At 35.0% G+C, this 18109-nt stretch overlaps 1 protein-coding gene across 3 annotated transcripts; it reads left to right on the forward strand.

The window, feature by feature from the left end:
• Positions 1-628: 628 nt before the first annotated feature.
• On the forward strand, positions 629-17677 carry LOC101739224 (equilibrative nucleoside transporter 3). Of its 3 annotated transcripts, none has more exons than XM_012690905.4 (8): positions 629-740; positions 934-1173; positions 10039-10193; positions 10909-11054; positions 11338-11772; positions 13353-13438; positions 13659-13855; positions 15243-17677. In XM_012690905.4, exons 2-8 carry the CDS (start codon positions 955-957, stop codon positions 15352-15354), a joined length of 1350 nt encoding a protein of 449 aa, XP_012546359.1. In that variant the 5' UTR covers positions 629-740; positions 934-954; the 3' UTR covers positions 15355-17677. The 3 variants fall into 3 exon arrangements, with proteins under 3 accessions (XP_012546359.1, XP_012546358.1, XP_004926797.1); XM_012690904.4 differs by having other exon boundaries at positions 665-756; XM_004926740.4 differs by having other exon boundaries at positions 671-1173.
• Positions 17678-18109: the final 432 nt, after the last annotated feature.

Consider the following 18109-nt stretch of genomic DNA (forward strand, 5'->3'; position numbering starts at 1 on the left):
GATGCCCCCAAGACTCACTCATTTTGATCCTGATATAGCATTATATACATCAACAACTACCTTAAAATTGCTCATAAAGTTGGAATTTGTCCCTAATCGCCCCATTTTACGGTACAGCTCGACCAAGCTAAGTTTGCACCTCGCATCGATTACGTTACACTGCCGCTGAGGTATGGTCTGAAAAAAGGATTCGCTATGACTTTAAAAATGTAAACAAATGTTTGTTAGATTTTACTTTGCATTTATTGTTTTTAAAAATATGTTATACATAGGTACATTAGAATATAGGGACATCGGGTTTTTGTATTAAGACCACCCGGGCATTCTTGAACTTTTTAAATTTGTTCAACAAAATTCAACAAAAACTTAACAAAAATAGTCTTTTATATAACTAAACTTCAACAAAAAACCTAACAAGAAAAATTAAAAAATTTAAAATTCAACGGATAGGGAGACGAAAACTCGTATGACTTCGTATCGCGGGAAGGTGAGCGGGGAAGCGGGCGTAGCGCCGCATTCCAGCGTGGTGCAAGCTTAGCTTGGTCGAGTTATACCAATATGATAAAGACTAGGTAGTATTTAAATGTAATATCTGTAGTAATATTTATTAAGTAGGTAGTCTAGTGTATTATCTGTGGTAACAAGGGCTTTGTAAGTCTTGTCCCGTCTATTTTTATTTCTAAAATTCTGAATAGTCTGTGTGGATTGCAGAGTGAATTGACGTTTGTTGCAGCTGATCAGTAATTAGATTAATTAGTAAATATTCCTTTTATCTAGGCGAATTGTTAAAGAATGAATAAAATTCTTAATTGTTTTATATTATTCTTCTAAATTTACAAATGCTTAGTTATTAGAATGATTATTGTTATGCGTTGCCACTAATGTTACTACTTCAAACCTTGAATAACATATTCCTTTTTCTAAATGGACTAGGCTAGGATTACTAAATTTACAATGGACGCGACAGGGTCTATAAACAGCGATATTTGTGTTGAAAATGACGAGGACCTTATCGAGGACTCCGAAGAGAAAGAATTAGTGACCGACTCCTGTTCGACCAAAGTCCTTAACATAGAACAACCTGTTGATAAATATTGTATTGTCTACATATTGTTTTACCTTTTCGGAGTCTCATCATTAGTGCCATGGAATTTTCTAATCACCGCCAATGATGTAAGTAAAACTTGTTATTTTGATGTTGATAAATAATTGTGAATTTCTATGTCATTAAACACACAAAGGAAATTTTAAAATTTTCTATCGCATGCCTATGATTCACCAAATCTAGTAATTCAAACTCATAGACATTACACAGTGTATTCTGCTGCTCAACTAGAGAAATGAAAGTAAAGTGGATTATAACAGTATGTTGGATAATTATCCTGCTTTAGCTTTTTCATTGAAATCAAAATGCATATTTTTAAAGTTCTTAAACCCCGCTTACATTTTTAAGAACTCTTTGTTGCATGATTTGAAGTACATAAATAATTTCCAGAAATGTAATTAAATGACAAAATGTGAAAATCACAATCAACAAAGAAATCACTCATTTCAATTAAAACAAAAGTAAAAACATTTTACAATAATAAAAACTAAAATGAAAAAAATGTATTTAAAACTTGATATATGCTTCCCATCTCTTTATTAAAACAGTACACTGTACTTTGATTTTATTTCAATTAGAAAATATTGTTTTACTAGCTTTTGCCCGTGACTTCATCTGTGTGGAATAGTTACTTTGGGATAATGCTAAGTTTTACCCGCCTCTTGATTTACGTAGAAACTGAAAATATTTTTGAATAATAGATGAATAGGCGAAGAGAATGTTAAGGAGCTATTTAAGGTACCAAAATCACGCTTTTTAACTGACTTCAAAAGTGGATGCTATCAATTCAACCATAATTTTTTATTTATGTATGCACACCGATTTCTCATGAATGCTTTAACCTATTCTGATAATTATTTTTTCTTTTTTTTGTTCGAAAGGGTAGACTTCCTGAATGGTCCCGTAATCACTCATGATCTGATCATGGGATCCTGGAGAAATCCAGAAAAATCTATAATTGTCAAAGCCTATATTGAAGTGATTTGGGTGTTTCATCTTTATAAAAACACCTTCAGAAATAATGCTTTATTGTAGCAAAAATTTGGTTAGCATAAGAAACGTTATAGTGAGCCAACCTTAATGTATAGATGTATACTGTTACGGACTTTTTTTAGATCTTTTAAAGGGGAACAATTCTCTCATACATATCTTTAACGAAACTTTAACCGTTTCCGCATCGCATGCAAGGGAAGCTCTCAAAAGGGAAAAAACCCCGATTTTGAAATATTCTGTATTGGTGCTCCGCTTGTATTGGTCGTAGCGTGATGTTATATAACCTATAGCCTTCCGCCTTCAAATTGGACCAGTAGTTCCTGAGATTAGCGCGTTCAAACAAACAAACAAACACTTCAGCTGTATAATAAAAAAGTTTCTTTGCATTTTTGAAGAAAATTCACAACATTTTTTAATATAGTTTATTTACATTTAACTAAAGTATGTAGGTACCATTTTGTTCCATAACTTTTTGTCATCTTGTAGGTGATCCCATGATTGCTATAGAAATTTTGGGGCTTCTAATCAAAATACCGCGTTTCGGCAGTCCTCTTGTGATGTTAACCTGACACTGCCTAAAGAATTCTGAAGAGACCGAAACAGGTGGAAATCTGAAGGTGCAAAGTCAGGACTATACAGCGGATGCATTAACACCTTCCAGCCAAGCTCTCTTAATTTTTGCTGAGTGGCTAAAGATGTGTGAAGTCTAGCGTTATCTTGATGAAAATCACACCCCTTCTGTTGATTAATTCCGGCCGCTTTCTCTCAACTTCTTGCTTTAATCTCATCAGTTGCTCGCAGTAGAGTTCAGAATCGACGGTACTGCCTGGTGGTAACAGCTTATAATGAATAATGTCCTTCCAATTTTACCACACACACAGCATCACCTTGTTGCGAGTTAATCCGGGTTTCGCCAGTCTGTGAAGCCTGACCGGCCTTTGATCACGACCTTTTTCGCACGTTCTTGTCGTACGTGATCCACTTTTCATCACCAGTTATCAGCTTCTTCAAAAAAATGGTTCGGTTTCATTACGTCGTAATAAAGAATCACAAATGAGTACACGGTTCATTAGGTTTCTTTCTGTGAGCTCGTGATGTACCCAAATATCGAGGTTTTTTGTGTACCCTGTTTATTTCAAATGCGCCAAAACTGTTTTGTGGTCAATTCCCAGTTCTTCAGCTACGCCGTAACTACTGATATGCCGATCTTGGTCCATTTTTTCAAAAATGGCATCTATTTTATCCGTAATAGGGCCAGAGCGACATGCATGTGTATAACATCAAAAGGAGAAACTCCATTTTGGGCCTAAGCGTTACACGAATGGGATATGTATCAAAAAATTCGTATATTTTGCTTTATTAACCTATTGAAATCTTAGCTTCATTGACAATAGCCAAGTGTAGAAAATAAGTAGAATTCTATTTTTTGTTTTAAACAATCTTTGTAAACCTCTGCAACACTTATTTCAATATACGTAACTAGCTCCACAAACGTGCAGATTAGAATTAAAGCATTCCTAAAATAGGATCGATTTAGTGGAAATCGAGTGTTAAAAATAATTAATACTCCTTTGTTTTAGGATAAATTACTGTTTTTATGGTTTTATTTTAATCAATGTAAATAGAGTATGGCCATCGAATCGTGACACAACTACACAGTGGCGGCAATTCAAAATATCTACAACCGACAACATTAAATATAGCATGAAAGGGTAGTTTTGCATTTTTATATTAATGTGACTATGCCATAGAAAAACACAAATGTATCAAATCGTGTTATGCTATCTTTAATGCCAACTGAAGATATTTTGGATTGCCGCTATTTAGTTGTGCCATGATTCGCTGGCCAGACTATAACCTTAATCTCATGGAATAACGTAATGTAAAGCACCCAAATCTGCTAACAAAAATCATTAAGAGAAATAAATAACTGTGTGATTTAGATAGGACACGAAATCATGTCGGCAACTGCGGCAATTCAAAATATTTTCAACTGGCAATCTTAAATATAACATGAAAAACCCGATTTGGTACTTTTGAGTTTTTCTATGGTGTAGTTACATTAATAATTTTACTGGTGGTAGGACCTCTTGTGAGTCCGCGCTTGTAGGTACCACCACCCCGCCTATTTCTGCCGTGAAGCAGTAATGCGTTTTGGTTTGAAGGGCGGGGCAGCCGTTGTAACTATACTGAAACCTTAGAACTTATATCTCAAGGTGGGTGGCACATTTACGTCGTAGATGTCTATGGGCTCCAGTAACCACTTAACATCAGGTGGGCTGTGAGCTCGTCCACCCATCTAAGCAATAAAAATAAAATAAAAAATGGCATGACATAAAATAAAATGAAATGAAATGAGATGAGATGATATGGCAGCACGTAATGATTTATATTTTATATAAAAAGTTATCATATAAATATCGTTTTTCATATAAAAAAGTATTCATTAAAATTAAAATAAGACTGACCTAAAGGTCTTAGTTACCAGGTCATAAAATGCCTTATAAAAGTCATTTCGTGCGCAGCGCGTTTTGCATTACGTTGTTTTTAATTTTTGGCTTTCGTTCGTTTTCGTAAACAACTTAATGCGCGATTTCTCGTAACAGGTTATATTTTTATTTTCAAAGCAACCTGTTGCTGCAACAGGTTTCGTAAAAAATTACTCATCTTTAGTAGGAAACAGCCTCAAAAATATCGTTTTTTATTAAAATACCTCTTTTTTATTTTTAAGGGATTTTATGACCTTGTTGGTCATTTAAGTCATGTCTTATTTATTTATATTCATATTTTTATGAAAAATGATATTATGGAGTGAAATGAAGTGAAGATGATTAATTTGAGACATTAATCAACTGGGATGAAATTAAATGAAATAAAATGGGATGAAATATAATCTCAGTAAAATGGTGGTCATTTACTAAGATTTTTTCAGAGGACTTTTTGGAGGATCCTGAGAAGCTACGTCCAGCAGCGGTTTCATTTTCTCACATTTGTGCACTTTCACAGATATTAAACAGTCAATAAACCACCATTATTACACATTTAAACCCGAAGAAACACTAAATAGACAAAATAAAACAAATCACACAACTTCACTCCTCGCGTTCCCGCCAAAAAGTCCTTAAAATACCTCGAACAATCAACATAACCTAAAATGTAAACATTGTCTGATTTTACCAATTTGGCCATTGCTGGGAGACCTGAAAATTAGGCTCATGAAACCTTCTTAGATATTGTAATTTATGCCCAAATTCTAGCACTGTAACGCCAGGCCCAAGTTTGTATGGATTTCGGGTTTCTCCTTTCTGGATTGAAAACGCTTAAACCAAATTTGTGCTACTCTCACAGACACTGCACTAGGTCCATAAACATCACAAATGTTTTTCGCGGCTTGTGTTGCATTTTTAACTTTTTTGTAGTAAAATTTTAAAAAGTATCGAATTGCACTCATCTTGCCAGTATGAAAAATAAATAAAAATCACACATTTTCCTAGTTTGAATTTGGAATTATCTTCTTTTAAATTTAAACTTTTAAAGAGATTTTATTAGAAGTTCATACATACAATAATGCGAAAAGACTTTTTCCCCAAACTATTATTAAGTATAGACTAAACACAAAGCAAAGCACAATGGAAACATTAAAATATAAATGATGGTTTTCATATATTTCTTCCAAAATAACTATTGTACCACAAGTGTTAAAAAAATTACATTTGCACTGAATACATTTTACGCATCCTTCTTATAAAATCTATTTTGTTTGGAGAATTTAAATCTAAGGCTAATGTTGATTATATTAACTAATAATATTGATTATAGTCATTCAACCAGATTGCTTCAAAACAGCTTAAAGTTGATTACTGGAACATACGATTTATTTATTTAATTTTGGCATATAATAGATATAAATTTTTGCATCAAAATTAATTTGTACAGAAATAAAATCGCACAAAACACATGAAACAGGTTTTACTTTACTAAATTTGTTTTTATGGCATAAGCGTCGTGGCCTTTTGAAGTCGTCGTCGCCTAAAGCATAAGACGTCCGGTGCATTCGTGTTGAGCGATGCTACGGTGTTCGAATCCCGCAGGCGGGTACCAATTTATCCAGTGAAACACGTACTTAATAATTATTCACGGTTGACTTCCACGGTGAAGGAATAACATCGTGTAATAAAAATCAAACCCGCAAAATTATAATTTGCGTAATTAGTGTTAGTAGGACCTCTTGGGAGTAGGCGCAGTTAGGTACCACCACCTCTGCCTATTTTTGCCGCGAAGCAGTAAAGCGTTTCGGTTTGAAGGGTGGGGCAGCCGTTGTAACTATACTTTAGACCTTAGAACTTATATCTCAAGGTGGGTGGCGGCATTTTCGCTGTACATTTCTATGGGCCCCAGTAATGATTCAACACCAGGTGGGCTGTGAGCTCGTCCACCCATCAAGGGAATGGTCCCATTCAATTTCTATGAGCCACACTAGAATTGCACTGCAGATATTTGAAAGTCCTTGACTAGGACCTACTGAACTACTAATGTTAAAATATCAATTTTTAATGAATTGATCATGACTCTTCATTCCAATGACCATATAATCCAGAACATCTTAAAATTTGTACTAACAAAATAAGTTGACTCATGATATTAGTAATACCATTAGAATTTGTTCATACAAAACAGTTCCCTTGTTTGAGATGATACCATTATCTCGTTTTTACCATCGCACCGCCCGCCACCGGTTAGATTTCATCCATACTACCTGGAGCCACTGCGTTCATCCACGGTGCGTTTCCAGAGATAATTTTTTTCACGTACCATCCGGCTTTGGAATGAGCTCCCCTCCACCAGTGTTACGGCCCACCTGATGGTGAGTGGTTACCGTCGCCCATGGACGTCAGCAATGCCAGGCACAGAGCCAAGCCGCTTTTTTTTTTTCCTACCTATGCTGATAGCCTTGAGAGGCTATTCCAGCTTCACCCTAACGTGTGTAGGTGAAATCACAAGGCTCAAACCGGAGAGTTGCTAACACTGACCCTAGCAAGAGCAGCGCTTCGCAGAATCTACCACCGGAAACGCGACCCACTGAGAAGATCCGGCGAGAAACTCAGTGGGCTGTGTCTATGGGTTAATTCGCACGTCGAGCCCTTCGTCGCAAGCCACGGGTTCGACGAGGACGGTGACCGGTGCTTGTGGTGCCTAAAAGCACCGTTAATGGATCGGGAGGATCCGTAATGACGTGCTTTGGGCGACGTCGACTGTTTACCATTCGGTCTACAGGATCGGGTATGTAGTTTCCAGCGGCCACGACAAGAGGGTTCTCATGTCGTGCCGCCTTCTCGAAATGGCGCAATGATGCCGACTGTAGATACTTACTGACAGAGTCGAGCTCCAGGTCATCGTGGAGATCCACGTTCCTCAGGAACCATGGTGCTCCGACGGCTATCCTGCAGAATCGGGATTGAATAACCTGAAGGGGCTTCAAGTTGGTACGGGCTGAGCCAAACCGCTGCCTACCGCTTAATACACTCCACAAGCTTCGTTTGAAGAAGGACATGTCATAGCGCTCGGGAAACACCGTGAAGGGGAGCTCATTCCATAGCAGGATGATACGTGGCAAAAAAGATCTCTGGAAACGCACTGTGGATGACCGCAGTGGCTCCAGGTAGTATGGATGAACTCTGCTCCGGTGGCGGGCGGTGCGATGGTAAAAACAAGAAGAATGCGAGGCCGTATGCTTGTCTGCCTAAAAAAATAATTAAACTTACTTAATTAAACAAAATATTTAAACTCTAAACTGACCTTACTAACAATATTTTCGTTGGTGTCCAAAATAAAACAAAAACAATCAGTCAGGTAGTTTCAAATACTCTTCAGATGCACTTGACCTTGATTGTGCCCTCATAAATAAGATCTTTTAAAGATTTTGTTTTTTGTTCCTTTACCAAGGCAAATTTTTGACCTCAGTCAAGTTTATTTATAACAACAGTGCCTATATTTTACCATATCAAAGCTTTATAATAAAAGTTTGGCTTCTGAGGATTTGGTATTGGGACTAGGTTTCTTTCAGAATAAAGTTTTAAGCCCTAAGTAATGCTTGATTTTGCAATTCAAGCTAATTGGTTCAATAATCTATGCATAATAAACAAAAAGCAGTTTTTCTTTAAAAAGTGTAAAGAATAAAGTAAAAAATTTAATGGATACCTCGATGAGGATCGATGTTAAATAAAGCGAAATTTGTCTATCCTATTTTATAGTTTTATATTTATTTTCTGACTGAAACATAATATACTAAACTCTATATTCCTAGACAGTAGCCGACGAAATTCAATATATCAATTTAAAACGCGTATGTGCAAATGTACGAGTAAAATCGAATGTAAAGGATTTTTTATTTTTAAATAAATCCATTTTTACTTTTACAACGACTACGATTGTTTTATGATTTGTATTTAATCGTATGTAAGTTTATCTTATATTGTATTTATTTTTCACATGTGTATATAAATATATATTTGTATGTAAGTTTATTAAGATATAGCACCGTCCAGTTCACTTATTCCTCTTCCTGCAAGGTTGCCTGGAAGAGATCGCTTTCGGCGATAAGACCGCCAATTTATATCACCGACTTTTATTTGTTTTATTAGCTTACTCTGTACATATGGTGTTAAATAAAGAGTTATATTATTATTATTATTATTGTTCTAAAATAGGGTTATGATTTTAGCAATACACCACGTAGTAGGATGTCATAATTTCGCCAAAGAGAACCAGTTTTTTATTTTTCAAAAAAATAAAAACTGTTGCTTCTACTGAGGTTACAATGTTCTAAATGTCATCAAACTCTTAATGGATCCTAAATCGAGTTTTAAATCAAAAGATTAGGTTATTTTGTGTGCGAATGAATTTATTTTTAAAATATGTCTGAGCTAAAAATTTGTTTGTTTAATAAAATATAAACACTTTTTTTGTTTTCATAAATACTTATTACATTATTTTACATTTGATTTTATTTGTTTTGTGAACAAGCTTGCTTGCGATGAGTAACAAGACTGATTTGACTGATAAACACCTAAATTAATCGTAATTTGGCCGTTTCAATTATTTTTTATAAAATAATTATCTAAATTAATAAGTATCTTGACTGGGATTTTCGTAACACAGTGTAGTTACAGACGCTAACCTATTAGCAATTATTGCTTATTAGGTTTCTTATTCCAGTCAACGACTCTAACACAAGGCTTTTATTGTTTTTGGCGTACTGAAAACTCGTAGGTAAAACATAGTACAGCCAGAGATGGAATAATAAATATCTTCTACAAAAATACTGAATTTCATTTTGTTCATCAATCATCGATGCGATCAAAATGTATTAAGTGTATGCCAATTAGGTGTCATTAAAGCTGGCTTGGCTGCTCCTACTCGTCTTGAGTATCGGTGAGTCGTGTTATCAGCTGAAACGGATAGGCAACGTCATCCTTTTGAGAGCCTCCGACGAGAATTAATCGTGCGTTTGAACGGTAAGGCCTTGATCCCGGAGTCCGTATAGAGTCCCTTCTTTATTTCGCCGTAAAATCCTGTTTTCTGTAATTAACACCACAGTTGAAACAATAGGAGTTTTATTGTTGTAGCGGCATAAACAATTCTAAGTTATTATATTATATTAGTTATTATACACATTATTTTTCGTTTTAAATTTTTGGCGGTAAAAAGGTCCCGTGTCACAGACTATCTTTTTCCCACCTCTCGTGCGTTCCGGCTTACGCATCATAAAAAGGTGTGTTCTTAAACGCCACAGCTTTATTCAAAATCAAATGAGACTTCTATGTCTGAGTGTGTGCCTTAACGGGCTTTACGTTGTGTATTCGATCTTCGTCGAGGCCAAGCGAAGGAGTACACTAACCAAAGCCCGCCACATTCCTTTGTAATCAATTATTTTGTTCCAGTATTGGATGTATAAATTTCGGGATGTGCCACCGAACAATCTCACGATGGAAGTACGGAAGACTCAGTTTCAAGCTGAGTTCACGTCGTACCTCAATGTAGCTACTGCTATACCCAATCTAATATTCCTGATCCTGAACTCTTTGTATGGACATCTGTGAGTATTTTAACATGCTTCTATTAGCTTGAACTGTATCTCCCTAGTCCGATTAACTTAAAAACGTACACACGTATCAAAAACAAATGATGATATCGAGGGATGAAAAACTTTGGTTTATGTGATATTTTTGCAACTTTATAGGTAGGCCATGTAAAGTTTAATATCACAACAATAAAAACTTCTTCAATTATCTGAATGGAGTAAATTTAAAAGAAGTTCAATTAAAAACATGGAACTTTGATGCTAATACCAAATGAAACGCACCTTTAATTACAAAGATTATGCTCTGCCCACTGAGTTTCTCGCCGGATCTTCTCAGTGGGTCGCGTTTCCGATCCGGTGGTAGATTCTGCGAAGCACGGCTCTTGCTAGGGCCAGTGTTAGCAACACTCCGGTTTGAGCCCCGTGAGCTCACCTACATGTTAGAGCGAAGCTGAAATAGCCTCTCAAGGCTATCAGTTACAAATTTCGCGTATTAAGCGAAATGTAGCCTTTCACCCCTCGATATAATAATTTTACAATTCTAACCTAACCATATTCTGCCGTGCTTAATTTTGGTTTGGCGGGTGGAACAGCTGTTGTACCGTAAAATGGAGACTTCAAACTTACATCTCACTTAACAATAGATTAGAGCAATTAAAAAAAATCAGGGTCATCGCTGTGAACTTCCATCTATCTACAATATTAGCATATATAAACCTTGTATTCCCAGGGTGTCTCTAAAGAGCAGATTACAAAGTTCCCTCATCGTTGTGACCATCTCATTCCTTGTGACGACTGCACTCGTCCAAGTCAACACTGACGAGTGGCAGAACGGATTCTTTATAATAACTATGGTCACGGTGGTTATCATGACAGGTGAGTGCTAGTTTTGATGATATTTCACTAAAAGCCTTTTTCCCTACCTATTCACTGGTAGCCTAAGATTCTATTTCAGCTACGTCCGGACTGACGGACGGAAATCAAGACCGCTAATAAATTTTTGTTCGATATATAACGTTAAACGTACTTGCAGTATTTATACATATTTTTTTATTTATGGGAACACAATTAGAATATTCCAATAAAGTTATTAAACAAACAAATCCAAAACAAAAAAACAAAAATTCTAATTTCGACTACAAGCAAAACTTTTTTTCAGCGGCCAGTGCCGTATTCATAGGCGGCTTGGTCGGAATAGCGAGTCGTTTCTCAAAGGAATACATGGCGGCCGTCGTGAGCGGACAATCGTTAGGCGGAATCATAGCCGCCGTAGCCCAAATAATATCATTAGCTTTCAAAATATCGCCACAGCACAGCGCCTTAATATACTTCATAATAGCCGACGTATTAGTCATAACGTCGTTGATATCATACATAAGTTTGTACAAAATCGATTTTTTCACTCATCACATCCTGCAAGGATCAGGGATGGTTACCAATAGGCACCGAGAGGTGTCGATGGTGAATATAATGAAGAAGATATGGGTTTACGCGTTCAGTATTTTCGCGATATTCGCCATAAGTATGGCTGTTTATCCGGCTGTCACAGTGCTGGTAGAGTCCCATCCTGCTACTAAAGGAACAGATTGGAATAGTGAGTATTCAATATCTATAATTTATTAGTGATACTTTTTTGATACGTCAAATAAAAACTTTTCGGAGGGGACAACGCTAGAATTCTGATGAAGCGTAGAAAATTGTGGAAAATTGTTAAGAATTATTGCCAGAAAAGCTCGTTTAGTCTCTGGCCTAGTCCGCATTACAAACCAATAAATAAATACTAGGTAATCTCTCAATAAACTTCTTATTTCCACTCAAAATGCGCGTTTTCTATTTAATATGACTTAGACGAACTTATATCGACAGATACAAGGCAGATAACGACACCTACAAAGATATGTACATGTTTTAATGCGAAATAGATAACGCTCGATTACAATAGTACATTGTTAACACGTCGAATGCCGTATGAATAATCGAGTATTTTCATTCAGGCCACAGTGCTCACCGGTGAGCCTTACTGAACCATTCGGGCTATGAGGGTCACCTGTGGGCTTTTTAAAATGTCTAAACTAAACGGTAAAAGTCGCTAATTTTTATCTTCCGTGCAAATCTTATCGCATTTTATTAATTTGAGAATGAAAATATCAAGTTGATAAAACTTACTGATTCTCTGATTTTGGTTTAAGCCCGACGGTGGGTCGTATAGCGTACCAACCACGTGTTAACGTGAATAATGAACTATCATGATCGATTTAAAAAAAAAAAAAACATTTTTTCTCTTCATGATCCTTCCGAGATGCTGTAACATTCTACCAAGTGTATTTCGCTGCCCAATCAAACACTTGAGACGAAAATATTTTCAAATTTCCAACGGTCTATTAAAAATTTTACTAATAGGATAATTCCCAAAAATATGGTATCATGGTGTCGGTGATCAGAGAACATTAATAAGCAAAAAAACTATATTAATATCTTGTGTTACACTAAATGTAACACGAGATTAGAGAGGCATCTGCCACTTGTTTTCGCATTAGATGTGCTTTCACCAGATAAGATAATATATAATATGAATTGTTTATTATCAGTTACAACATTTTCTATTTACGTAAGTGATTTGTGTAATTTCATGCTCCGGTATGTTGAGTGTGTATGGTATGTGGTGCATATAACCGTGTAACCAATTAAAAACAATATGTTTTCAAAAACGGTCCCTATACTGAATGTTAGGAGACCGCTTCCGAAAACAGAGCATAGTACATAGTCAGTCCCCTTTGATGATGGGACGAAAAAAGTTGATCCTGAATTTAAAAAAAAAACAAATTTTTAAAACGTTTTATTAGCATTATTTACGGTCCATACTGTTAGTAGAGCTAAATGAACGATAATTTCATATAAAAAAAACATAACTTTACTTTAAAAAAAAACCAGCAATGAAACACAAAATCAAAAACAGCTGGTGCTCGGGTCAACGAACGCCCGGGCGCGACGTTTCTTTTACACGCACACCGGCGCGGCGCTGATACCGCGCTCCCCAAAATTTACAACTTTGTAGGTACAAAATTTTCGTTTTCCGAAGCGGTCTCCTACCCATTGCACTCGATATTATTTCGTTTTTCTAAATGACACCTACGAAATTATATCATCTCGAAAATATTATTGATAACGTTTCAGATATATTCTTTGTACCGGTCGTCAACTATTTAATATTCAATTGCGGAGATTACTCCGGCAGACTGGTTGCTGGCTTTCTATTGAGGGTATGTTGGTTTCTTGAATTTATTTAGCCACCCTCCTTTTTAAAAAAAGACTTCTTTCTTAAATAAAGAACATAATATGTTTCGTCTTAAGTGCTTATAGATGCAGTTTAATGTCCTTAAGGCGAGACATCGAAGTCTCAAGAGATATACGCTTTTAAATAGGAAGATGCTTGATCAATTTACCAGTTCATGCTAAAGAAAAAGTATATATTAATTCCAGCCATTAAACCAATGGGTCATAGCGATAGCGAGCATTATCCGTATCATAGGAGTGCCTATGTTGATGCTATGCAATGCTAAACCAAGGAAACACCTCCCCGTGCTGTTTTTGTGGGACTACGAGTATATTATGATAATGATTGTATTCGCTTTCACCAACGGATATCTGACTAACATTGTCATGATAAATTCTACAAGGTAAGGGCTTTTTCTTACCTTACCTTCGCTTTAGTCTGCTGTTTTTTTACAAAGTGAAACTTTCATTACATCGTCTCAAGCTATTTCGTCTGTGTGTTGCATGTCGCGTGACGGTCGGCCGCGGAGTAGGGATAAAGTAAAAAGCGCTCTTCAGAGCAGCCAAGGCCAATATGGCGGCGCCTATGGTTCGCAGCAGCTGACCGTGTAGTGTATAGACTATTACTCATTTGTGCCAGTGCTCCACGCTATTTTGTTTTTGTTTTTGTCAGTGCTTAATGTAAATGTTGCTTGTCAGAGCTAAATGTCTATAATGTGCAAAAACTTTCACTTTTACCGTTGTTTCATAATTCTATTATTTGGGTGATCGACCTCTAGAGAACAATTTGTAGATTACCATTTAAAAAAATGGTATTTTAAGTCAGTAAAGTTGGTAACATGGAATCCTAGCTTGTGCTTCTATACACCTAATCCTATATCTATCTCTTTCACACTGTTGTTGTCCACATAAGAATTAACATTTAATTTCACTTCGATAATTGGGACAAAACTGAACCCTATCTTCCTCGTAAATCTCATAGACAAGTCCTTTTAAATTTATTATGCAACAGATAAGATATCGGTGACCCGACTGTCACTGCTAATGAGAACAAATCATCTGTCAGTTGTTTATTTGAAATTTCGAATTAGGTTATCTGTGCCGATGTATTGTTTTCATAAACAACAGATGGTTGTTGTTTATTGGTGATAATTATTTCATTAATTAGACCTCGACACCCAGTCTAAATATTCCAGCCGCCTAAGAGTCGTTGTTGAAAAAGCTGTTATATTAAAAATAATTGGAACTCGAACTTATGTCTTGAGGTGGGTGGCGGGACTCACGTAATTCTCGTTCCTCTTCCAGCATGCTCGGTCTTTCGCTCTAGTCGTGTTCATGTCGTAAATCGAATTTTATTCCTCGTTTACGATTTTATAACCAGCTATTAAAGTATATCGTACGAATAATCATCGGTTCAGAAATGCTCTACGATAAAAGTTAGTAGGTAATTCTCCAATAAGGTATCCGTGACACCAACTTCTCAAATTAATGTTCACCGTGGCCTAAAAGATTAAGACTGTTAATACAACAACGCGGATAGGTACCATTTTTTATACTTCTATACGTACTGAACAGATGTTCACGAATGACTTCCACGATGAAGGAACAACACCGTTGAATCAAAGTTAAATCCGAAAAAAAACCAAATTACCATACGATTAAGACATAGACTTCGAATTTCAAGGTCACGGTAACCATTTGACGTTCAAATGCTCAGAGAGCTCTTTCACCCGTCCTCTCTCATCTAAAGCGTCAATTAAATATACTTTAACACAAAATATTCGTTTCCAGAGTTGTAGAGTTCCACGAGAGAGAGAAAGCTTCATCGGTAATAGCAACAATGTTGAGCGTCGGTCTTACTGTCGGAGCAGCTGTCGGTCTGTTACTTGTAAGAGTGCTATAAAATATAATGGTATAGAAATATTTAAAATAAGATTTTTGCTTTCGCAATGTGATGAAATTGAGTCAGTTCTAACTCATCAAGGTTGCCGGCGCTAAGTTTTGGTGCCGCTTACCACTTAGAATTAAATCATAAATAAGCTTGTCAGACGATCTACATCGAAAACATATTTAATTTCTTGCCATTCATTTAATAGAAAATTTATTATATATATTTTATCAGTTATAGTTTTCTCTTATATTACATAAAACGCGATCTTAAAATGGTCCTTTGAGCCAAATTGCCGCGACGCTCTTATAAAAAGATATCGATTTTTTTTAAATTTAGTAGTTTGCTGTTTATTTATTAAAATATAAGTCATTTTCTCGTAAATAATAAGATTTTGTTAGAGTTAAACTTGAATTATCACAGTAAGATGTTTAAGTACACATAAGGATGTATTTTTTAGCTTTGCTCTCTGTGTTCGTTTTTTTAATAATTTAATAGACAACAAAACATTCCAGTAATTTTAATTTTATGATATTGATATACGAGTTAACAATTAAATATTTAAACAAACGAAAAAACGAAGCCGAATGAAGTATTGGGAACATGCCACTTTTTCACGCGTTATTATTTTTTTCGACATTTCACAATATTACTGCCATGAACAGATTTGAAAGGTTTGTAACTTCTGAATAGTATTTATTTCGGAAAAAACTTTCTATTTATTAAAAAAATGCGAAGGCTATTTTTATATTCAAATTTTGTAACATACGTTGGAACTTTCTGATCTAAACTGTTTACACAGTTCTATTCATGAAAATGAAAAAAAAATTCAGTGCAAAAAAAAATCTTTTTCATTCGAAAAACAGATCCCAAAATTATTTTCACAACTTGCAGCTAAATCTCTCAAAGTTGTCATGACAGGATGATCTGAAGTTACATTAAAATGTCACAAACTTCAGAATTGAAGTACAAAATATAACTTAAAGGCAGATATAACTTAATTATGTAGGTAGGTATGTATATAAATAGCAATTTTTGTATATTACTGTTTTGTATGTTATTTAATGCATTTATGGTATTAATTTTAAAAAGCTGACGATGTAGGTATTTTTTAAATGCCCAAAATAACCAAACATTCCCAAAATACCTCATTTTTAACTCATTTATTAATTATTCTTGATATATTATAATCATAATAATTTCATAATAACGTATTATAACAACAAAATCTTATTTTAAAACTTAATAAATGCGGAATCAGTACTTGAGTCATTAAAATTTTGATTATAAATCTAAATTAATTAATGCTAAGAAAAAAATATTTTGCATTTATTTAGTGTCTTGCACTCAATACAACCGCATTAGTCAAACAAAAACTTGTAGAGTTATATTGATTATTTAAAAAAAAAACTCTTACACATATATAATTGTAATTAAATTTACTTAAAACAACAATGCAGATAATCAAAGATGGTGTTAAAAAAAATATTATATTGAAATCTAAAAATATCAATATTTATATACATATATCTCATATCTATTGTAATATTTAAGTAAAATAAAAGATCTCAGTATTTTATTGTTAAAAATAATATACCAATTAATGAGAATTAAATCATGTAACATAGTTGTAAGTTTTAAAAGTTTTATTATTATGTATGTATTAAGCAGTATGTATCCAGTACGCGGAGTAGAAGTGAAACTTCTTAATAAAGAGACAAAGAGAGACTTCAGAAACAAAAGTTATCCAACTCATTTTAAATTGTCGAATTGAATTTTAATCAACTACTATACCAAAGAATTTTCACTATAAAAATGGAAATGTGTACATTACCTCTTAGTAACTGGTACCGTAGGCAATATAATAATAACATAGCATAATCAGAATTTATATGTGCTGTATACAGCCCAAAGTTTTATATTGATTGGTTACTTACTATTATTTTAATTGTGATCTTGGAACTATTTTCTCAGACCTGTGCTTACTGTGTAGTCTTTGGTAATAGCATAATAAAATGAGGGTTATGAATGGAAGTTTGGGTTGTGTGGTATGGTGCCACTTGCCAACAAGTTCATTCTGTGTTGCCTGAAGTAGTTAACCAGTTTGTGTTACTGTCAAATTATGTTGTAAAACTAATTATGCCATACATTTTTACATATTATTACTTTGTTTTACAATTTTTAGCCGTTTTTATTTGGATTTTTGAAGTATTTGGTTCAACACATAGCTAAATCATAAAATATAGATGTTTTGTGAAGTGAATTTATGACGTATAGGGTAAATAGTTGTGATAACGTGACATGTGAAAATGAGAAAAATAAATTATTTATCACCAAACACTAATGTTTAATTCCATTACATAAAATTAATACCTTAAGTATTTTTATATTATATATATTTTTATTTGTGTTACCCAATTTAGTATGCAGTTGGAACAGCGCCCCTACCGGCAAACGTACGCAAACGATCCCATTCCATACAAATATGAACTAACTTTTACGCTATCGAGAACGTTAAAAAACTCTCACTAAGCACACTGTTTATTTATGGCGTGCGTGCGTGAACGTGCTCACAGCTCACCTGCTTGGTGCAGAGGTTACCTAAGAACCGAGACACCATAACCTGCCTGAGAATGAACCGCAGCCCACTATGAAAAATAAGGTCGATGAGTCAACTGGATTTTGAATACTCCAGAAGGTCCCACAAACAAGTTCGAAAAGGAATGGTAGGGAGCGAGGTGCGGACGTATCCCCGAGTGTATGCTTCGGT

Source organism: Bombyx mori, chromosome 12 (assembly GCF_030269925.1).
Source record: "Bombyx mori chromosome 12, ASM3026992v2".
Classification (NCBI taxonomy): domain Eukaryota; kingdom Metazoa; phylum Arthropoda; class Insecta; order Lepidoptera; family Bombycidae; genus Bombyx; species Bombyx mori.

Bases quoted from the DNA above. Each gene is read 5' to 3' on its own strand.
- LOC101739224 (XM_012690905.4), top strand. From the start codon at position 955: ATGGACGCGACAGGGTCTATAAACAGCGATATTTGTGTTGAAAATGAC. The intron at 11,773-13,352 runs GTGAGTATTCAA...ATAACGTTTCAG, and splicing joins TAAAGGAACAGATTGGAATA to ATATATTCTTTGTACCGGTC. The intron at 13,856-15,242 runs GTAAGGGCTTTT...ATTCGTTTCCAG, and splicing joins GTCATGATAAATTCTACAAG to AGTTGTAGAGTTCCACGAGA.